This window comes from Fragaria vesca, unplaced genomic scaffold (assembly GCF_000184155.1).
Source record: "Fragaria vesca subsp. vesca unplaced genomic scaffold, FraVesHawaii_1.0 scf0513000, whole genome shotgun sequence".
Lineage (NCBI taxonomy): Eukaryota > Viridiplantae > Streptophyta > Magnoliopsida > Rosales > Rosaceae > Fragaria > Fragaria vesca.
The window spans coordinates 37886-62037 of NW_004443411.1; the positions used below are offsets into that span (position 1 = coordinate 37886).

Consider the following 24152-nt stretch of genomic DNA (forward strand, 5'->3'; position numbering starts at 1 on the left):
CCCCAGACGAAGAATATCTATACTAATTAGTAATTACAACTCATTCTCCATAATCTTCAAGGGATTCAATATGGAAGTATTTGTGGCCTCAAAAGGAGTAGAAAGAATCCACTGTCTTGGGTCCCAAGTTCATGTTCTCTACTTCTCTTGTGGGAATAACTTTAATTTGCATCTAAAAGATAGTGCCATCTTTTCTTACAAAGGGACCCTTATTGCATTTGGTATATGGCTCTACTATTGCAGCATCACCTCGATCATGTCCTTGTTGAACTTAGGTGATTGCCAGTGGGTTCTGTTAAATCATCAATCTGAGATTCTGAGTAGTTGAAACTTGAATTGCCTGAACAAATGATTCACAGATATCTGCTCTGGATTTTTCCCTTCAAAGGCCCCTTAATTTCTTGTCATTTTTCAATGTATCGTATAATAGTCTTGAAAGAACAATACCAACAAGTAATCAGCTCCAAAGCTTCAGTGCCTATGCATATGAAGGGAATCAGAAACTTTGTGGTGCTCCACTTCCAAATGAGTGCACACCAAAAACCGGTATTCCTGCGAATAATGAAAATAACCAAGAAGAGGAGGATGAGCATGAAATTCCATGGTTTATATTTTCCTTTTTTCCTTGTGCTTGGTTCACTGCAGGCTTTTGGGGAGTTTGCGGTCCTTTGATGATTAAGAAGAGATGGAGATGTGCATATATCCAATTTCTTGACAATGTACAAGACAAGACAAGGTCTATGAGATGATCACGGTGTATGTGACCAAAATGAAAAGAATGCTCTAAGAGCTTCGTTGCACTTTACTTAATTATATGTTTTTGTATGTTCAACTTTCACTGTGATGTAAGGAACAATTATGTAGTGTGTTTTGAATCTTTTGATCTTCCATTCTTATCAGACCATCTTTTAAGTTCTGTGAATGAAACTCGAAATTTTGTGTTAAGGAGCATACTCGAAACATTTATATCCCATCAGATTTTTTACTGCAGTTCCATTCTGATGTCAAATCCTAGTTTGGGGTGAAGACAATAAGGCAGAACTAATAAGTATGAAAAACAAAAGGCAGATAGTTCGAAATAACGGTGGGACAAGAATGAAAAGTAACAAATGCAGAACATCATTTGATCTCCTCTGATCTTGGTAATACTATATCTTTGCCGGTTTTAATAAATTACAGCCAATTCATGTCCAAAAGAATCACAGCCAACTGAGTCACCTATTTACAAGTTGAATCATTTCTATTGTGCAGTGACAATTGCATCAATTACAAAGACTTGCACCAGTTTCTGCATTTGAGGATAACTTGAACTACAATCCTCTCCCCATTGAAGACCGTTTTGAGAAAACTGATCTTTCTGATATCTCGCTCCTGATATACTTTGACTCGACCAGCTACTTGTATAATTGAATATAGCACTCTTGAAACTTGAAGAAAAGGCAATCTGTAGAGCTAGAAGCAGAACTTTGGTTCCGAGGGGAAGGTGAAGAGAAAATCACGTTTCTCTCAAAGTTGGTCTTTGTTTGACAATTCTGTGAATCACTGCTTTGATAGCAAAGCTTTATCGAACCCCACCCAACCCTTTTATGAGCCTGGTTTTGCAAGATGAACATGACTATCTAGTTTCTATATTACAATAATTAGAACAAAATTAGCATTGTTCCTAGTTACATCTTCTAAAATTCTCCTATGCCATATCCCAACCCTACCCTATAACCTAGAGCACCAAGGACACATGGAGAGTAATGACATTATGAGGAATTTAGAACCCAAATCTAATGACTGGTTAGTCATCGTCCGATAAACAAACTATGTCATGAATTCCACCTGTATTTACTGGGTTGGCAGAGGCACTACTCACAAAAACAGGACCGGGAGGGTTCAATGAATCTAAAGCCGGCAGTGACAACAAACCACCTTGTCGATTTGCACCAGAACGTTTCTCCATATCCATAAGCAACTTCAACGCAGATGCAGAATTAGGCGCTGCGCTATCTCCTGCACTTTCAACATGTTGGACCCCACTAGAGGGAACAGTTTGTTGTGTGGGAGCTGGCATTTGAGGCATATGAGGAAGTGATGGAGAAGTTGCTAGGGAGTTGCTATGCGAATGGGGATTTGACATCCCCCCTTGCTGAAACAGAGGACTGGTCCCTGTAAGAAACAAATAATTATTACCACGCACTGCATAAGCATTGTACCTGCTAAAATGACTACAATAACCAAATGTCTGAAATACAATGAAACTAGCAGACAGCTATGTTGGACAAGGTGTTGTACCTGCAACGGATGTTGAAGGCCTAAATGGTTGGAGATGCGGGGCTGGGGAACGAATCTGACCTCCACCTTGGGGGATTCCTGTGGAGCCAGAGAAGGTACCAATGTGAGGGGGTCTTGCTGGAATGGACGGAGAAGCATGTGAAAGTGGAACAGTCTGCATGATTGGAGCCGTGTAATGTTGACTGGGTGCAATTGCAGATGCAGGTAGGGTCGTTTGCAGGCTGGGTGCACTAGAAGTCTGCATGTTGAGCATCGGAACAATAGAAGCCTGGTGGCTGGGTGAGGGTGAAATAGAAGTCTGCAGGCTAGCTGCAGGAAGGCTGGTCGATGATGAATTAGAAACTGAAGAAGGCCTCTGTGCATTTTGCTGCATAGTGAACTGAACAAGCTGCTGGATGAAAGTAGAATTTCCATCTGCCAGGAAAACAGCAGTGAGCAATGCCACAAAAGTAGGTATGGATAAGAAAGATAAAGTATAAATGCACATATTCATATTATGGAGAACCATGAGACTATAATGCATGGGTTTGAGTGTGATATAGAAAAATCTCCAGGTCCAGACGGGTTTTCTTTTGCAGCTCTACAAAGATATTGGGAAGTTATCAAGAGAGAGGTAATAGACGTTTTGGCTGAATTTCACAGAAATGGAAGTGTGAATAAGGTGACAAATGAGACCTACATTTGCCTTATACCAAAGAAAGTAAACTCTCTAAAAGTGGGGGACTACAGACCTATCAGTTTGATAACAAGTTTGTACAAGATGATTGTAAATGGCTTGGAGGTTGAGAGAGGTTTTGAGTGACACGATTTCTTGTGTTCAGGGTGCATTCATAAAAGGGAGGCAAATTCTAGACGCAGCTTTGGTGGCTAATGAAGTAGTTGATGAGACAAGGAAGAAGAGAAAGGGGCTGGTTTTTAAAATTGATTTTGAGAAAGCATACGATCATGTAGAGTGGAACTTTTTGGATTATGTTATGGAAAGCAAAGGTTTTGGAGAAAGATGGAGGAAATGGGTGGGAGGTTGCCTGCGGTCGGCAAATTTCTCTATTCTAATACATGGGAGACCAAGGGGAAAATTTGGCGCGCCCCGGGGATTAAGACAAGGTGACCCCTTATCACCTTTTCTTTTTACTCTACTGGTGGATGTCCTGAATAGATTTATGGAGAGGGCAAGAGATTTCAATCTGATTGAAGGACTGGTAGTTGGGAGGGAAGAGGTTGAAATTACACATTTGCAATTTGCGGATGATACAATTTTCTTTTTGAAGGATAATGACCAGACTTGGAACAACCTAAACACTGTTCTAGAAAGCTTCTGTTTGATTTCAGGGCTGAAAATCAATAAATCAAAATGCTCTCCAGTTGGAATAAACAGAGGTTGAGAGATTAGAAAGGCTGGCTGATGAACAAGGATGTGAGGTTGGATCTTGGCCTATGAAATACCTTGACCTTCCTCTAGGTGGCAACCCAAAACGAGCCTCGTTTTGGAAATCAGTTGTAGAGAAAGTTGAGAAGAGATTGGAGGGTTGGAGAAAAGCTTTTCTATCGAGAGGGGGTACGCTGACATTGATCCAAGCAGTTCTAAGCAGCCTTCCAACTTACTATTTATCTCTATAAAAAATTCTGGTGGGAGTGGCAAAGAGATTAGAATCTCTTCTAAAAAATTTCTTTTGGGATGGAGTTGGAGAGGGTAAGAAAGACCATCTGATTCGCTGGGAGACTGTCGAAAAGCAGAGAAGGAGGAGGGCTAGGGATTGGGAACCTAATAGCAAGAAATAAGTCTTTTCTAGGGAAGTGGCTTTAAGAAGAGAATCCTTGTGGCACATTGTAATAAAGAGTAAATATGGGTATGATGAGAATGGTTTTAGGTGGATCAAGTCGAAGCCCTTCGAAACATATTTCAGCTGGTTTGAGCACTTTCTCCCTTTGTCACAAACTAGTTGTAGACTTGTAGGAAATGGCAAGAGAGTGAGGTTCTGGGAAGATTGTTGGCTTCAGGATCAACCATTGAGTTTCTGCTTTCCAAGGTTGTTCAGACTTTCGAGATATGCCAATTCTTTGGTGGAAAGATTAGTTGTTCACTCAAGCTTTCCGATGAGCTGGGATTTCAGTTTTAGAAGAAATTTAAATGACCAGGAGATTGAGGAGTTTGCCTCGTTGATGGCTAAGCTAGAAAACGTCCGATTAGTGGAATCCAAACCAGATAAAAGGAGTTGGAGGCTTGAGTCTAGTGGGAAATTCTCTTGCAAATCTTTTCATAGCTTCTTAATTAGGGGTGGAATAAACACAATTTTTGCACCTGCAAAGTTCATTTGGAACTCCAAGGCCCCTACTAAGGTGAAAATACTGGGGTGGCTTGTGGCACACGGGAGGACAAACACATGTGATAATCTTCAAAGGAGAAGACCAGGTTGTTGTTTTTCCCCTCATTGGTGCATTTTGTGCAAAGCTCAAGGGGAAAGTGTTGATCATGTCTCTCTGCATTGTGAAGTTGTTAATTTCTTATGGAAGAAGTTATTCAGGGAGGCAAAAATGGCCTGGACAACTCCATCAGACAGGAATGACTTGTTCAAAGAAAATCCTTCAGCTTTTGGTAAAGGGAAAAAAGCCAGAATTCTCTGGGGTTGTGGGGTATTAGCAGTAATTTGGGTGGTCTGGATGGAAAGAAATAGAAGACTATTTGTCTCCTATAATGGGGTGGAGAGGGAAGACCTGTGGGAGAGAGTCAAGTTCTGGGCATTTTTATGCCTTTATGGGCTTATACTTCAAAGGAATTTAAAGATTATAGTCTTTCATCCATTATTCTTAATTGGGATGCTGCTGTAGTTTAATCTCTATGTTTAGCTTTAGTTCTATAGTTGAGCTGCTATGTTTTTAGTCCAAGCTGCCCTCTTTTCGTTTTGAGTGGACTCCTTGTCCGCCTTCTTGTTCTTGTTCTTTGCTTTTTGTTTGAATTAAATTCAGTTTACCCCACTGTGGTTTAGAGGTGAATTCATGTTAGTCCCTACACTTTCAATTTCATCAAATTACCCCCGAGCTTTTATTTTTCTGTTTGTCGTCTCCTATCACTCATGCTCCGTCCAATTGGGACGTTGAAATTTGATGACGTGTGATGACGTTTTGGGGGTTGAGAACCTAAATTACCAGAAAAACAAGAGCTCGGGGGGTAATATGATGAAATTGAAAGTTTATGGACTAACATGAATTCACCTCTAAACCACAATAGGGTAAATTGAATTTAATTCTTTTTGTTTCTATAAAGAGCTGTTTCTTTTCAAAATAAATAAATAAATTAGACTATAACGCATAGAGATGAAGAAATTCTTTTAATTGAAACCATCTTATTCAAATAAGTGAAGTCTATTCTCAGTATTGACTTCGAGAATGTGAATGTACAGGACCCAGGTTCAGTTTAACAGAGTTAAGTATACAAGGGATAGTTTATACAAATCAGACGCTAATTTAAAGCCTTAAAATGGATTGCGCAACAGGGGTGCCAGTTTTTACAGAAAATTAAACACTAATAACAAACAATTTGTGCTCAAGTGAGCTCACACAACCTAAAAGGAAACACATGGACAAGCTTAATGACTGTAAACCATTTTAAAATTGCGATTATAGCACTAAAACTGAATTAAATAATAATTAAAACACCAAAGAAAAGAAGTCACCACAATATAGACCTTACGCAGTCAAATCTATCACCACTTGCTCAAAGGAAGCCATATTTTCTTTTCAAACCATAGTTCTGATAGACTCATTTTCTCTATTACCCCCCTTTCTATTACTCATTTTTCAAACCATGGTCATTGTGCCGGATATATATTTTATATCTTTCCTGTCCCTCCAATTTCCTTATGGAAAGAACCTCCTATAGCTAACGCTTTTATCATCCTTAATTTCCTGAGCAAGTTAAAATTGTTTAAGTCTCAAACTCTATGCAAATAAAAGAAAATCTCAGTGAGGATCTTTGACATTCATGTTGTGTCATAAAGTAAACAGAACAGTTAACAACTCAGTAGGAGGTATTAGTCGAGAAGTGTCATACCTTGCTGCACTCCGCACACATTTGATGCTCTAAGATCCATACATTTAGACCTGAAAGCCTCAGCCAAAATCTTATTCATTAAAACTTTGTTGTGATTTGCATCAAGTTCCTTCTGTTTATGTTGAAATTCGGCTTCTTCCTTCTGAAGTTTAGTCTCACACTGCCGATGAAGTTCAGCAACAGCCTCCTCTATTTTCTTGTCGTAATCAGATTTCAGATGCAGCTTCTGTTGAAGACAAAATATATTTCAGCAAAAGTTTCTGTACAAAAAGAAAATGAACAAAAGGTGAACTTCAAAACTGACCTTATCTTCATGAGACTTAATGTTTTGTTCCATTTCTTTATTCAATCTTTCCAGTTCATTTTGAAGTGGGTCAGGGTATGAATAGTGAGGCATCCTTAGCGTCCCTTGGGGAGCAGCATGAATAGGACGACTATTAGTTGCAGAAGTAGCCCGTGTGTCTGAACAAGGCAGCCCAAATCCATTTGTAGGTATATCAATGGGCTGATGTAAGGAAAGACTTGATGCAGGCGGCAAAGTAGTTTCAGTTGATTGATTAGAATACGTCTCCACACGTTGCATTGGAGCATGAGAAACTTGGTTAGAAGTGTGGTCTTCCCTTCTTGGCTGAATTTCAATTCCACCAGCTGCAGACTCAGGAGGAAGCTGCAGTTGTACTAAAGCTGCATTGGTTGGCACTGCTTGATCAGATTCTACAATGGCAACAGATTGGGATACTGGATTTTCAAGTGGTTGGCATGTAATCTGGTTCCCAGTAGCTCGTCCATCTCCATCTCCACCTTGTACCGTAGCAGAAGTGGCTAACAGAATACCACTGTCTTGATTTTCAATTCTTTGATGTTCACAAGCTGAAGATAATTCATTTCTATTAGATAACTGCACCACCAACTCTTCATGATCAGATTGATCAGATGCTCTGATCACAACATTTTGCGATGCTAAATTTTCAACTGGTAGGCAAGTAATATGCTTTTCGCAAGCTTGTGCATTTCCATCGTGCCCTGTAAACGATGTGGCCAATACAGTATCTTGGACTCTGTTCTCACCAGCAGCTGAAGAAACCTGAGGACTAGGGTCTGGTGTCTCAGAGGATGGTCCTCCAGGCATATTGGTGGCCAGTTCATGGTCTGACTGCTCAGACTCTATATTTGCAACCGATTGAGCAGCTGAAGATAACTCGTTATCAACTCCTTTCTGCTGGTTGAACCCAGTTACAACATCAGATGCAGTAAAAAGCACTTCACCGCTCTCTGTTTCTGTAGGATTTTCAACAATCATTTGTTCAGATGAAGTTGGAACCCTATTGAGAAGATTCCTCACAGCATCATTGGAACTGACAGTTGCAACCACTGCCGACTCAACCTCATTACCTGGTATATTTACTGTTACTACACGGATTTGTTCTTCAGATGCACATGGGCTCACAGACCCAACATTATGCACACCATGAATCGAACTGACAGTCTCATGCAATTCTAGTGGAGCCTCTCTGTCAGGCATGCTTAATGCAGCCCCATGAGGATACTGTTCTGTACCAGAATGAGTCAGTGGACCATCAGTTGAACCGACAGTTACAAGATCTTCCGCTCCAACATCCCTATCACGAATGGGTAATTTGTCAGACTTGTCAATCCTTTCCTCAAAAGAAGGAAGACCGGGGGTGACAACTTTGCTAGAGCAGAATTCCGGGACATCCAGCAGAGCCTCTCCATTTTCTGATGTGCCTCCATTAGTCATCAGCTCTTTGGCACAAGGAATCACAGAAGCAACATTTGCTTGATTATCACCAGAAATGCTATTCTTGTATTTCCCACTGAAATAAAAAACCTCAGAATTCATTGGATCAAGTGCACCATTTGGAATAATGGGTCCAGTTGGAGTTGTGACTGTTGCAACAGGACTGGTACACGCTACAATCTCATCAGGTGCATTTGAAGGTGACCTATTCAATAACTCATCACGAACCCAATTTTGCACATCCTCTACTCGTAGGTTTTCTTTCTCTTTGAGCTTAAGCCTTGCTTCCAGCTGTAATTTCTCAAGAACTTGCAATTGTATGTCCACTCGGTGTTTATGCTCTTCAATTTCCTTTTCAAAGTCAGTTTCCATGATCCTCAGTCTATCTGCACTCACTGAAGCAATTCGATTTACAGCCAACTCTATTTTGTGCTTCTTTTCAAGTTGCTCCTTTTCCAACTCGAGAAATTTCAAAACTCGACTTCTCTCTTCACATTGTTTCTCAAGAAGTTTTTTCATCTTCTTCTCAAACTTTTTCTGAATTTCATTGATGCATTTTGAGAGATCCTTTTTCACTAAATATATCTGATAGTCTTCAACACCTGATTTGACCCCCTGCAAGTTTGAAATTGTACCATTATTTGGAAGTTCAGAAAAATTTGGAGAATCTGCAGCCTTAAAATTCCCTGTACGGTATAGAAACGTTTTCTTCAGACACCGCAACATTGAATAAACACGATCCACCTCTTCCTTTTGGCAATTGAAGCTAAGATGCCGCTTTGTAAGTGCAAACGATTCTTTGTGGTCGACTTTGTGCTTCAGAATTGAAGCCACAGTCCAACACTGGAATGTAGAATCAGTTATAAACAAAGAGAAAGGAAAATGAGAAAAGTTCAAGCAAACAAAACACAATAATTTCACATCATCTTTGGTGGCTAAAATAATTGCTTCTCCGACACCCCCCCCCAGTTGAATACAAAATACAATAATAATTGAATCATTTTTTTTTTATACCCACCCCACCAACAAGTAACTTTAGAATTGCAGAGCATTGCGTTTTATTTCCATAGATTAAGCTGGTGGATTTTTTTTTTCTGACTGCAAAACTTTATAATTTCGAAAATGGGATGAAGCCACGAATCAGATTTGACTTTTGACCAACCGAAAGTTAAACTGTACAGGTGTTAAGACAAAATAATCAAAAATCATTGCAGAAACAGAGAGAAATATCAGTGCTTGAACGCATCTACAAAATCTTAAATTTGACATGCCAATAATTGATAGATTGTTTTCCTTCAGAAAAGGCTGAAAAAGCTCAAGAGACAGCAAAATGTTGCATGAAAGAGGAATATGATTCTAACCACAGATATCTGAAATGCCTGCAATATGGTTGCTGATTCTCTATTAACATTGTGATTCTTCACTACATATTCAAGAAACTTTTCAACCCAAACCTTGTGAAGCTCCTGCATTGTAGTAAGGATAAAAACGATATCATCAAAGATCAAAACTTTATTGTACTGAGATGTAGTCGAATGTTGACTTCAGAAGAGTAGCACATATGAAGTCAAAAATAAAATTAAATGTAGTTATTGTACTGAGATGTAGTCGAATGTTGACTTCAGAAGAGCAGCACATATGAAGTAAAAAATATAGTTAAATGTAGTTAGCAAGATAATCAATTTACATACTGAGAATTGTAGGATCCCACAAAGTTTTGATATCTCAGGCTTCAAATGAAGATGCAGACTCTTCTGTGCATCAAGCACTTTCCTTCTCTCCTCAGAATTGTCACTTTCTGGTATTGCTAAAATGCTTTCATTATCTACAAAAGCAGATAACCTAGAAGAAGAGCGAGGCACATGGTCTGCTCGAGTTACAGAAGCTCCTGCAAAAGTAGAGATACTTTCATAAACTTATGGAATTCAAATTAACTACAGGCTGACTCTAATATTGCACCAAGACGCTACTCTGAAGATGATGTCAGAAAACAAAACTGAATAGTTCACAAGTAAAGCCAATTACCATCCTCAGACACAGGAGTTGATTTTCCCTCAAATCCAGGCTTTAAATTGGCCGAGTCGTTATTACTATTTCCCACCTTCTTCCGTTTCTTTACAGCTTCATCACTTTCAACTTGTGGTTTCTTTGATAGTTCGTCAGTATGTTTTACCCTTTTTCTGTTCCTCTGAGACAAACCAATACAATATTTCCACTGAGGATGCTTTCCCTCCCACAGTTTTAACCAAAAACTAAGTGGTTTCCCATCACCCATATGTTGACATTTCAATTCACCAAACAAGATAGTCTTCGCACTGTAACCTCCTCCTGTTTGATGAGCTCTTGTGATAACAGAGAAACCACTGAAGCCACTGTTTTTGGCATCCTGAGGAAGTAGGGATACAAATTCCTGGATGACATCTTTCAGAGGTGTTACACTGGAGCCTGGCGAGTTGTTTCCATGGAACTCATTCAGTTTAACAAATTGATAAGGTGCACCCCACGAAAGTAGCAACTGACAATTATACTTGGTAATATTATGCAGATAGCTATCAAGAATCTTCTCCTCCTTTGCCAGAATCAGAACTTTCTCCTCTATGGTACAAGTTGAATATAAGCGAAATACTTTTATCTGCTCAAACTGTGAATCGATTGATATCTTTTGCAAGGCTCTTACATCATTCACTGGGTTCCAGTCACTACCAAATATAATAATAGTATCAACTGATGATAGTTTGATGCTGGAACGACAGGCACGAGTCTCCAATAAAAACACAAACCTACCACAGTCCTTATTGTTAAACTTGTCCATTGCCTCACCTTTCTTAGCAGGAACAACACCCTGTTCAACTCGTTCATAAGAGTCTTCACCATACCTTTGACGCAGGAAATCATCCAATATATCTCCTATCAAAATTCCCAGACCACCTGTTGACTGATAATAAAAAAGAGGAAATAGTTATATTCACTAAAATAACAAGTAATGGGCATTAGAATGACCCCTTCACTGCATCCAGATAACAATGAGCTTAACTACAAAAATTGTGGAAACTCTACAGTATTATTCGTCTTCGTGTGTAAGGCTTAACTTATCTGATTCAGACTATCCCTTTTTATTATGGATTCTGCCGCATATGATATCATTAACTACACAAACACCCCAAAAAGTTTAGTGCATTTTCACTGTAGAGTTTGAACTTCCAATACCAAACCAGCACTTCAGGGTTGATTGTGGTTTCACCTTCGCCTTGCAAATCAACTAATAGACGTAATATCAGTACATATACTAAATGTAGTACATATACTAAACCTTCCTTGCAATATAAAAGTAACGCTTGCAATCTCTTTATATAAACCATTTTGATCAACCATCTCAATTCACATTCAAGTCTAATATGGTTTCAGTATATCCAATGATTCCAATCCTATCGTAATTATCTCACATGCCCTAAATTGGTCAACAATCCTACCGTAATTAAACTCACATTCCCTAAACTAACAAAATTCAAGACCCAAATTGTTACAAAAATGATATCAGAGTATTCTCAACGAAGAAGTCTTCTTATTACAGACTTTAAAGGATGGGAACCACCTCTGAAACAAATCAAGTCCAAAAGAATTTATGCTCAGTATCCGAACAGATTACAATTGAATTTCATCTTGGTAACAAATTATACTCTAGAAAAATTTACTTGAAGATAAAGATACTGAGATCACCGGTTCTACTAAGAAGAATCACTCCTTGCTAAAAGAAAAACATGTGAATTCTGGTGGTGGATTAGGGGGACTAAGGTAAAATGGGTCTGAAGAGCTATAGAAGTAATTGGGGGTATGTTGATGGAGAAACAGCAGTTTAAAGGGTATAACAGGGTAGTGCACCAGAGGTGAAGTTCTATGGCTTTTCAGCATATGTTACCAAATGATTTTAGGATGTAAGCACTCCTGCAACCCACTAGATAACGAGGCAACAGTAAGTATTAATTCACTGGTTTCAACATTAAAGAGGAGCCTGATTATTTGTCCTTGGCTTATGTAACTGTCCTTTTTGTAGATGCACTCTCTGTGAATTTATTGATATTTGCTATAAATATATCTCTTAATATAGTATTTTCAACTACAATAAAAGAAACTAAATCCTGAGAAAACAAATTGATAAAAGAAAAGAAAATACATGTCATAAATTTACTAAGTTGTGTACCTGAAATAGGATTAGAGCTCTTAGACCTCTATTCTTTATCTCCATAAGCATCATGTCAAGAAGCTGAAGCTTGCCACTTGCCTTTATTCCTGCATCCAACATTGCTTTCTTTTTTACTTCGAAACTGTCAATTGCTTGAAGGCCTTCAAATTCCATAACTTTCTCTTGTAAAGATGCTTCCTCAATGTAAGGGTGATCACAGCACTGTTAAGTACCATACAAGAAACTTAATGCAAATCCACGAGGGGTGATGCAAGGCGAAGGAAAATATATAACACGACAAATCACCTTTTAAATAAGAAAATTCACTTCTTTTCACCAGTAATATAATAGGGAAACTCAAAGTTCGAAACCATCATGCAAAAATATCTTAGTCTCAAGTTATGATGAGTAAAGGGGAAGCGCTAACAAACATAAAAACAAATTGTTTTTTTTTTTTTGGTAGAAAAGAAACACCTTTATTGGAAACACAGGAACCACAGCGCAAAATGTTAAGAAATTATTGGCCTACTTTAGTAAAAGAGAAAGCTGAAACTAGCAAATCAAAACGTATAAGCTATGGTGCATGGCAGCTTAAGCAAAGGAGAGAGGAGTGTCTGAGTAGAACGTTTAGAGATGAATAATGTCACCTTTGCTAGTAAGTGTCCATGGATGCTCCCTAAGGACTACACGGCCGAGGATATTATTGGTGTCTTTTGGTGTTTTCCCGTTTCACATATACTTAACACCAAATCAGTGTCCCTCCGGAAATAGATCCGGACCCACCAACTCACTCTTTCTAACAGAATCATTCACGTCCTCATCATTTGAGGTTTGTTTAAGAAAATTTCCAAGCCATGGAGTGTTTGGTATAACTCAATTTCTGTTGTTGGGTTATGAATTCTATGACAATCTATAATCTTTAAAATGTACGATTTAAAAGGTTAGCCCCCAACCCAAAGTCTTTAAAAAGCCTCACTTTATTCCTAACACCAAAGCTGAAAACACTGGGCAAATTGGTGCATTACAGGAGAATATCTTCAAATGGAATACCACTTGATATTTTAAGAACAGGTTTTGCATCCCAGCAGCCAGACCCATATCTTGGATTCATGATAACCATACTTATTACACAATAACATATAGAATCTTTATCTAATCGGATTCTCCAAACCCATCTCAACAAAGAAATATCCTTTGCTACCAAATTCCCCATTCCCAAACTCTTTAACCTCATTAGACGGCCCTTATTGCCTTCTCCAATTCTACCCAAAACTGCTTACATCAATGTCAATCTGCCCACCCTTGACAACAATACCTGTCATCATCCTTCTAAGTTCTAAACACTTCTCAACCCTACAACAGAGTTCCAAAACCAGGAAGCCTGTGGGTACCCAATGGAATCCCCAAGTATTTTAAAGGCAAACTACCAATTCCATAGACTAAGGCTTAGTTTGGTATTGAAGTGAAGAAACTCAGTTATTAAAAAGCTGAGTTGTAAAAATAATCAGTTAACTGTTTGGTAAACTATTTTATTCAAGGGTTGATAAAATTATTAAAAGTCTTTAAGTGTCTGGTAACATGTGTTTTGATACTCATATTACACTGTATAGTTACAAAACGGGGCAACAATGATAAAACAATCTATTTAGCTCTCTCCTTACGAATAAACAAAGTTGAAACTGGGTGAATAAAGAAAACTTCCAGCTGTGCCTAGATTTAGCTTTCATCAAATATATGACACATCCTAATAGGAGACCTGGTTTGAAATTGCCCAGCTTGTTCAGACTTGATAGTCTCTGTGATTATAATCATCCAAGTTACATCATCAAAGTTACATTAATCATGATGCTCGATTACTTTTTGGCTTCTTTCTTAGTTGTTTATAAAAAAAATTACTTCTGCAAGTATATATATGTACAGGCCAAAGAATGAGTCAAATATCCACAAAAACAGAGAAGGAAAAAACTAATTGAAAACCCTTAATGACCATAAAAAATTAACACAATTATAAGATTAAGAGCAAAAACAACTAGATCAACAAGAGACTTTAAGAAATTGCAAAGCCAGTTGGGAGAAAATTTTAGGACAAAAAGCTTCTCAGATCATAATGGAACCGAGCGAGAAGGAAAAAAGGACGAAGAAGATGAATGATGAATTATATCAAGAAATTGGGAAGGTCATGTACCGAGAAAACAAGAAAACTAACCAAATAACAACAAAGTGTTTAAACTAATCACAAGGAAGGAGTAGAAAATGAACCGAGCTTGAGAGAGGATTACTGAAAGGGAGAAGAAAAAGAGGCTGGAGATCTGAAATCGTTGATTCTGATTTCGGAATATATGGGGCTGTAATTCAGAGAAAATAATGAGGGTTTTTTTGGCATTTGAGAACTTCCATTACAACTCCGCATGCGGTGGGGAATCACGGTTTTGAAAAAGCAGGTCTTTACCTGCTTCTTTAAACTGCACTTCTGTATGGTCTTACCAAACACCAAGTCCATCTAATTTGTTCAAAATAAGTGCTTCTATTGCCAAAAACGCGCGGCCAAACTGACCACCCTAACTCAGGTGACAAACTCAACAAAATATATATATATATATACGGAAACGATGTGGAGCGCACGTCCGGAGTGCACACGAAGCTCCATTCGCCACCCTCCGGCGCCGACGACGGCACGCCTCCACCCCAGCAGACTCCAGCAGCGTCCCCGATCATTTTCCCTCCCCGGCGAGGCCGCCGAATTCCAATTTCAGGCGAGATCAACTTTATTTGAAGTTTTGGGTGATCTCGCCGGAAAACTGGAATTCGGCGGACTCGCTGGGGGAGGAAAGTGATCAGGGACGTTGCTGGAGTCCGCTAGGGTGGAGGCGCGCCGTCGTCGGCCCCGGACGGTGGCGAACGGAGCTCCGTGCGCACTTACGCACGTGCGCTTCATATCCGGCCTCTATATATATATACACACACAGTCCTTCTCTGCTAAGGATGTCCTTATTTATTCTTATGGTGCGGATTCCACTTTAGACTCACTTTTCGATCGAATTTTCACATCTCCACCGTCTAGTCTTTAGATACTAATGTATAGATCATCTCTATAAAATTTCAACCAATTTGGTTATCATTAAGACACTCAAAACTGCGTTTTTCTGTTATAAACATGAACGGTTCAAGTTCGACAGAATTATGTTCATCCATTGGTTTAATCGAATTTGAGTCACTTAATAATTACCAAATTGGCTGAAATTTTGCAGAGATGATCTATATATTAGTATCTAAAGATTGGACGGTGGAGATGTGAAATTCGATCAAAAAATGAGTCTACAGTGGAAATCCGCACCATCAGAATAAATAAGGACATCCTTAGCAGAGAAGGACCGATATATACACACACACAAAATTAAATACAGAGATTTAAATATTTATGAATAATAAAATAAATAAATAAAAACAACATGCTGTCAAACTCTCCACTTTGCTAATTCTAACTTTATTCCTACCTCTACTGATTTCCAATCCCGAATAGCAAATGAAAGCTTTCTAAAACCATATTTCAGTGATGTCAATGTTGATAATCATTCTTTGAAAAGAAAATGGTATGGTCAGTGAATTATGGATGAGTAGTTCAACATTTTCATCCCAAAACGCAGACTTTCAATCATTCTGAATTCGTCTGTCCTCACCAGCCTACTGAATTGGGCTTAAACTATCCAATGGTCTAAGAAAGTTACTGTTAGCTAGGTTATATCAGGAGGTTATTTCTATGATGTATAAGAAGCACAAGATGTTACACAAGAATAAGAAGCTAAATCCTATGGGTTTTGTGCATGAGAAAAGAAAAGGACCACTGATTTGCCCTAAAAAGTCAGATTCTGGTCATATCTTGGCATTTGTTTTTAAAGAATTTATACCAATATCTGAACCCTCAAAAAAGGAAGCAGATAGATATTGTTATTTCGGTCTTTTTGCTGATCAAGTTGTATTGTACTCCTTGTTCCCATATTGTACTGAATTTTGGATTTAATTTTTTTTTTACAGAAAAACATGGTGAATGCAGATATTCTAGTTCCAGATCTCTTTTTGTTGCACCAAAATATAAATTCCAAATCATTGAATTAAATGAAGATATGAGACTAAGTTTCTGTAAAGATCAGTATATTACTGGTGGCATCTTTTTACAATATTGAAATTGTCCACATCACGATCAACGTCCAATGGACAACTTAATAAATCCCAATGTCCATATCCAGGCCAATACATACTTAAGCAATGGTATTCTTAAAACTCAATAATACAATGTTGTAATCAAAGCAAATACAGTAGTAACGGAAATGTAGAATGAAAAGATATGCAACCATAACTAATGAAGCAAAAGCAACTAACCTTTCGGGTAGATCTAAGTAGATCAGGGAGTGCTCCAACAAGATCTTTTGATGAAGATAAGTGAAGCAATGAGGGATTTAACAGTAGCTTTTCACAGTATAGCTCTCGCTGAACATTTGATATCTCTACAGGAACCCAGTACTCTATAAACCTGGAAGAATCTGAAGAAAATTGAAGATGGAAACCAAGAGTAAAAATGACAAGGAGGCCCTAAGAAAATTGTCCGAAAAAAAAAAGATGAACCCAACTTTTCATAATTTCCTCATACCATCGGCATCTGATACCTCCAGATTTCTAGCATTTCTGAGTGACTCTGGTCCATCTGATATAGATAGTATTCTGGATTCTATCTTTTTCTGAACACACACAGAACAGTGCCAGACTCCAATAGGAGCATCATTCATAGGAGGATCTAGACAAGAAAGATGATAGCTTCTCTTGCATCCTTTTCCATCACAGCACCTGAAATTGAAACCAAACTATAAGAAAAGGAAAACATATCAACGAAGCAATGAAATTTATAGATACTCTTTTCCATGGCAAGAAAAAAGTACAGCCGCCACTGATCTCCAAAGCCTAGTGATCAACAATTTCAATTTAAAAGTATATAAAAGTATTGTAAGAGAGCAAAAAAAGGACATGTAGAGAAGCTTTGGAATCAGAGAGAGGAAACATGCAAAGATGGAATTATCTCTGAATCATCTGAAATGCCACCACTAGCATTTTCAACTCCCCCTAACTCCACTCCAGCCACAGTACCCAAACAATTTATCACTCACTTACATCTTCTACAACTATCACTGTGTTTTCCTCCACCCAAACATCTAATCTCTAGAGAGAATTACATAAAGATGTACTATCTGAAGTCAGTTTTACCGCCTTAAACATCTTTAACCACACTGACTAATGACTGCCATAAGACAATAGAAGTGAACTCCATTCTGGGGTGGAGAGTGTGTGTAGGCCATTTCTCAACACTTTGCTTACCAATGGGGAGAATTAGGTTTCGGGGGGGGGGGGGGGGGGGGGGGGAAGTGGGATTGAACCCTGGTGGACTATTCCAAAGGGTGTTTTGCGCTGTTGGGTACTCGTTCTTGGGCAATGGGGATAGGAAACAAAACTAAATCTTCAAAAGGATGGTTGTTGGTGGCATTTTTATGGTTTTCTTGGAATGCACTAATAAGGGAAAAAAGCCAAAGTCATAAAGCATACAAAATGAAAATTGCAAGAGCTATATGTACCAGTATCATAAAGCAACTTTCCTAATCAGCTAATAAAATCCATTTGCAACAATGTGAAAGCCAGAGGAAAAGGTTACCCACAAGAGCTTCCCTCCAAAAGTGCAAATGAGGCAAGTATTTTGACTATTTTCTTCACCATTTGATTGGAGATCTGCAGACAACTCCTTCTGCTGCATACAATGTTAAACTTTTCAGGTTGTCTCACTGTACTAACAGCTGTTACTTCTCCACTATCCAGCAGCAAATTTTCAAAATATACAACTAATTGAGAACCATAAATTGCAACCAGCAACCAACAACCATGAGGTTTAAGTAAATGTGCATTGCCCAGCAGAACTTTTTATTTTCTATTTTAATTTTTAAAGAAGCTAACAACCAGAAAGAGGTTACAGATAAGAAATACTAATAACCCAAGCAAATATAATACAACACTGAGAATACTAGAGCAGTTGCAAGAAATTGGTTTGATCTATTTATTGTAATTTGAGTGAACAATGAGTCCACTTCTGTACTTTCTGATTTTGTGCCCAGGGAAAGTTTATCAGTTTCCAGAAAATTTTTCAGTAAGAGATCAGAAAATGTTTACAAGTTATATCCACAAAATAATACCAGAAATGGGACTACCTCCAACAAAATGAAATGAGACAAATTAGTCGACAAGAGCAGAGATACAGAAATGTGAGGTGCAATCAGTGGCGTAGCCACACGAGTGTGAGAGGGTTCAAATGACCTCTCTCACTTTTCCATACAATCCATGATAGGTTGATACAATCACACCATTTTCATGCTTATATTACATAATTAGTGTAAAGTTTGACGCTTAGACTAATTAATATTACATGCTACCTTACAATTTGAAAAAATGACTTAAACTATGAACGATCATCATGGATATTTTATATACTTTTTATTCAAGTTGATAAGGGTTGAGCGATTCAAGCTACTCGAATGTAGACAATGTAGGAAGCACTAAATTTTGACCCTCCTAGTTTATTTTTCTGGCTACGCCACTGGGTGCAATACCTTAGTATACACAGACTATGAGAAATCTAAGTGGGTTTAGAATAAGAAAATCGACAAAGAATTACCATGTAAAGATTTATATATTCCATCTATGAGAGAATTTAAATAGAAGAAAGTGGAATTTGGGAAAAAAAGAAATGGAAACCTGAGAAGAAGGGGGCGGGGAAGAAACTGACCTTATTTGCACCACCAGAAAACTCCTGATTCAATTTTGTTCCACAAGAGCAACTTTCCTGCTTCATTGGATCATTGTCTACCCTGATAATATCAAATGAGAAACCAGGAGAAAAAAGAGGTTAAGGCAGGACTCTGAATAATAAGGCCAGAATATTTACAAGCAACACCAATCATTGTCTACCCTGACATAATGTTCACTATGATTGCTCCGCATTGACACACCTAATTCTATTTCCAACTTAAATACAATGAAAAGTCAAAATTATCTCAGAGTTTGCAAACCATAATATTGCAAAATACAATTGTCCCAGCGAATGGATCCCTTATTAGTTACAGCAATGCAACATACATTTACATCATATGAGCATATTAGCGAAATCAAATGATGCACAATTTGACGTTTCACACCAGCTTTCCACTGGCTAACAGTAATGGACACCATTAAATCAGCAGCAACCAATTTTAACATATTCTATGTTGATCTATAAACATACATTTTATGATTATTCACCAGAAGGGCGCCTTTACTATCAGAAGAAGAAAAAATAGATGAATATACTCACTTCTTAATCAGTTCTTTACCAACCAGTCATACTGAAATTTCAAATTCTCAATTTTCTTCTTAGCATACCAGCGAAAAAGAATTAAAATAACAACATCAAAAACAAATTATCTGAAATTTTGATCAAGCTGCAGCTTTAGGCAGTAACAATTTTTATCTAAAACAAATATCTGAAAACCATCATTCATAGGAAATCAACCAAAATAAAATAATTCAAATCTTGTCAAACTCAATAAGGAACGTACTAAGCATGATAAGTTTTGAATGAGAGTAATCATATTCTGGACCTTCAAGTACAGAATGATGATTGAGTACAGTGAATACCTTTGTCGCTTGAAACAGATACCACATGTTTCAACCGAAACATTTCCTGTACACCCAGATGGCAAAGCCGAGCCGGTATCAACCACAGTGCAGACATCTTTACTTGCATTTACTCCAGAAGAATCAGATCCATCAGCCATCTTCCTTTTTCTTTTAGAAGGTGTAATACAGTCGCTGTCTTCTAAGCCAGTATGAACAGCAGAAATCCTTCCATTCGATGTAGAAGTTGTCAGCTCTGGCGTCTTTAATGCAGTACCATCCACATGTACCCTTTCAGACACATGATCAATATCTTCAGTTATGGCATTATGACATGGTTGCAGTGTAAGTTCATCACTCTGCTTCGGAACATGATCTGAAATCCAAACAGTACAGTGAGAACGATTCGAATGAGCTGTTTCAAAGTGACAACAATTTAGAAATTATATAATGACTTCAAGAGAACGACTACTTGTTTGTCCATTTGGAGGTGGGGGGAGGGAAGAGATGACACAAACATCAGTCATTTACCTGGTGCTTTAGCATGTTTTAGGAGACTTGCAATATAAGCACGAGAGTTCAATCTTTTTTGTTTGACCAGTCCATGTCCTACATTTTGTTTCTCGCTTTTGCAAAGTTCTTTAGTTCCCAAGGTCAATTCTTTCACAGTCTTCTCTTTCTTTTCCCTAATCCCCTTCATTAATAATGAATCCAAGCTGTTATTAGATGTTTTAGATGCAGAAGAAGTGGATGAGTGAGTCTTGCCTCTCTCGGACCTCCTTAAAGGACTTGGCGTGGACTTATTCTCAACTATCTCAGATTTCTTCTTAGCTGGAGGAGTTTCAGGTATTGGTTTCTCAAGTTGTTCAGACTTCCGAGTACTAGAAGGGCTCAGAGTGTTGTTTTTCTTCAACAATGTTTCTCTAGAAGACCTTCTTAAGACAGGTGTATCTGACGTTGAGGAGCCGGAAGTACTGGATCCTTTACTACTAATCTGCCTCCCGATTGAATTGTTACTCTCGTCATCCTTGACTTTCCGACTAGATCGTGTGTCATGCGCCATATTTTTCTGTAATCAATATAAGGTTGCCAGAAGTCTTTAAGGTTAAGATATCCACCAGCTATGAATGACAGCAAGATAGGAAAAAACAAACAAAATCTAACAACAGGGCTGACAAGCAGCTCTACACATATAAAAGGTTAATAATCACTGCACATGAGAATATCATAAACATTCCACATTAGAAATATTCATCGAATGTGAATAACAGAAACCTTAAATCTACTGATGGTATGGAGAGAAAAAAAAAACATTCCAACTTTCAAGACAACATCAAATACTATCACCTACTTTGAACTCAGAGTCTCCAAAACGCCCAAAGTATGTCCTAGAAACAATATCTCTCTTGGAACTTGGAAATCAGTAGAAAATGAATCAAAGCAGTCTACTGGACTACTGAAAGTGATGATCAAAATTGTTCCAAACAGATTCTGTTGGCTCACCACAATCTTTTAAGGCACTTCAGCTGTTATGAACTTGGGGTGGGGACTAGCACTCTTCTTTCTTTTCTCTAAAATAATTTCTGCTTATTCAAAGATAGTTTGTTTTACTAATTAATAAATTGTAAATATGAAGAACCCCTAGTCTAAAGCTCCTAAGAAACAGACAATTACCCTACTCACGGCAAACCACTATTCTGAATCTGGCTTCCAATCTAACACAATGCAATAAAGGCACATTCCCCCCCACCCCGAGGGCTATCAAAATAGTAATCTCTCCCACAGCTCCCCCACTCCTTCTCGGCTTCTCCTATGTGGTTTCCGAACTCTACTGTCTCTTTCCACCGAAAGCACCCAATTAATAGCAGAGACACAACAAGCCCAAAGATTTTTGCCTCTCAACCCCTAAACAACTTCTGCCATATATAGCCACTTCACCACACAACAATCGCATTACTCACTCGAACAGAATCTCAATCGGTCCGAAATCAAAAGCGATCATTCCTTTAGCTGGGTTATCCAATAAACCTCACAATGCACATTGCACAACATTCCTTTTACCATATATACCAACTTCACCACATAACAATCACATTACTCGCTCGAACAGAATCTCAATCGGTCCGAAAGCAAAGGGGCACATCATTCCTTTACCTAGGTTATCCAATAAACCTCACAATGCACGTCGAAATCAAAACTCAGAAACAAATTCAAGAAGCTTAACCACTGCTACACAAAGCAAAACGGCGCCGCTTTTACATCAATGTATACCTGCCCAAAGCTTCGTCACCAAAACCAAAACCACAAAAACAACTAACACCTCGGTCCCATTCGCAAAATGCGGAACCCCCAAAACCCTAATTTCCTGTGTACAGAATTACGCCGCTGCAGAAATCACACAGCTCAAACCAGAACAAAACCCTAATCACCAAAAGAATCGCAATTTCAGAAGAAAAAACCAGAACACGATCACAAAGATTGCGACTAACCTGCATCAAAAGCTCGCTGCTTGGTTTCCCTTTCTTGGATGATCAGAGAAATTTGGGGTTTTTCTTCTTCTTCTTCTTCGCCTTGAGTCCTCACCCAGAAACATATGGGCTCAAAAGAGAGAAGCTTTCCCCTGCAGAAATGAAAAGCACACGTTTTGGTTTCGTTGTGGTGATTTACTATGCTTCTGCTCCAGACCACAGTGACGAGGGCGAAACGGTCATTTGATGCTCCTAAAAAGGCTAGGATGGCATGCACACCGGGTTTTCTGAGTTTCAGGGTGAGCAAACTGTGACAGATTTGGATTGGACCAGACAGATTTGGATTGGACCAGGGAGAAACATACGTGTAGTCAAACTTTTCGATCACAAAATAAATTTTCATCGTTCAATTCGTTAAGTTATATGAGTAAATCATTTATACAAATTTTCAGATAATTTGGTAATCAGTAAATCATCAAAAACTTTAATTTATTTTTAATGATCATAAACGGTCCAAGTTTGATATAAAATGTTAAACTTTTTGTTTTAATATAAGTCGTCCAAACTTATTTAAAAACATATTTAATGGTGTAGGTCTATCCCTAGAAATAAACAAAAATAAGGATCCCTCATTAGAAGGGCTCTAAATAACTAAATGCTCATGACCAAGGATTAAAATATCTGTATCGGCATATCTATTGGTACTTGAAAAAAAAAAGATATCAGATATATTGGGGATATATCGGAGATATTGGGGAAAAAATATCGGAGATATTGAGGAAAAAATATCGAAAATTCAGAAAGAATTTTTTTCTAAAATATTTAATTTATTAGATTTACTTATACTTGTACAAACATCAATTTCATCTAACTCCAAGTGGTTGAAAAGACATACAGTGGTCCACAAAAGTATAGTATTCAGACCAAAACATATAACCCTACGAATTATACTGTTGAATATTATAGTCGTATATCTCTTTTGAGCTGCTAATTGTTCCCCTCATATCTCTTTTCGAATATTGTTGATAGTGATTCTTGTTTACGCCCAAATTTTTTACATATATTTGTTTAATATATCAGAGATTTATTGTAGATTTCCTAAATATTAAAGATATTTGACGGAATCGGAGATATTTGACAAAATTGATGAAAGATAAGATATTTACCCCTCTAGATATATCGGTCACTCTGAAAAATGAGATATCGGGGGATATATCGAATATATCGTACAGATTTTAATCTTTGCCCATGACTTCATCTACATGCCTAATATGAAGTGAATCATTTCCATAATACTAAATTCTTTTTTGGGTAATGATAAATGAAAACACTATGATTGTAAATATGATCATTGACATTAACTTCTCATGAGTGGTATTTTCTGGAAAAGTTTTTTTCTTTCATTATATAGAGAAATTTTAAATACACACCCCTAATATCTTAATACACACCTCTTACTTAATACACTACCTATCAAGTTTTTCATTTCAATATTATACTTAATACACATCCCAAACTGTCTAAAATGCCCTTAATTTATGAAATATTCCGTTATTTAATATAATTAATATATATTTACTATTTGGTACCTCTTTTTACATATTATTTCGTCTAATTTTTGCTAGAAATTTTTGGTTATCATCGTTCAATTTATAATCAAATGATTATTGTTATATCTCAACTCTAAATCACCAATACAAGTTTTCAAAATTCACAAGAGCACAACTGTAGAAG

At 37.8% G+C, this 24152-nt stretch overlaps 1 protein-coding gene across 1 annotated transcript; it reads right to left on the reverse strand.

The window, feature by feature from the left end:
* Nucleotides 1-1097: 1097 nt before the first annotated feature.
* LOC101293158 (helicase protein MOM1-like) lies at nucleotides 1098-22612 on the reverse strand. The gene is made up of 15 exons (XM_004309601.1): nucleotides 22440-22612; nucleotides 20482-21019; nucleotides 19972-20326; nucleotides 19085-19166; nucleotides 17967-18055; nucleotides 16907-17106; nucleotides 16645-16805; nucleotides 12286-12489; nucleotides 10113-11022; nucleotides 9779-9975; nucleotides 9449-9553; nucleotides 6633-8930; nucleotides 6329-6554; nucleotides 2281-2694; nucleotides 1098-2154 (listed from the first exon to the last, which is right to left on the reverse strand). The coding sequence occupies exons 1-15, from the start codon at nucleotides 22443-22445 to the stop codon at nucleotides 1787-1789; spliced, it is 6153 nt and encodes a 2050-aa protein (XP_004309649.1). The 5' UTR covers nucleotides 22446-22612; the 3' UTR covers nucleotides 1098-1786.
* Between the last annotated feature and the right edge of the window lie 1540 nt (nucleotides 22613-24152).

What these genes read in the sequence shown, in the direction of transcription:
- LOC101293158 (XM_004309601.1), bottom strand. An exon ending in TTTCTGGTGGTGCAAATAAG is followed by an intron (nt 18,056 to 19,084) that starts GTCAGTTTCTTC and finishes CATTGTATGCAG; the next exon opens with CAGAAGGAGTTGTCTGCAGA. An exon ending in GAGCTCTAATCCTATTTCAG is followed by an intron (nt 11,023 to 12,285) that starts GTACACAACTTA and finishes TTTTATTATCAG; the next exon opens with TCAACAGGTGGTCTGGGAAT.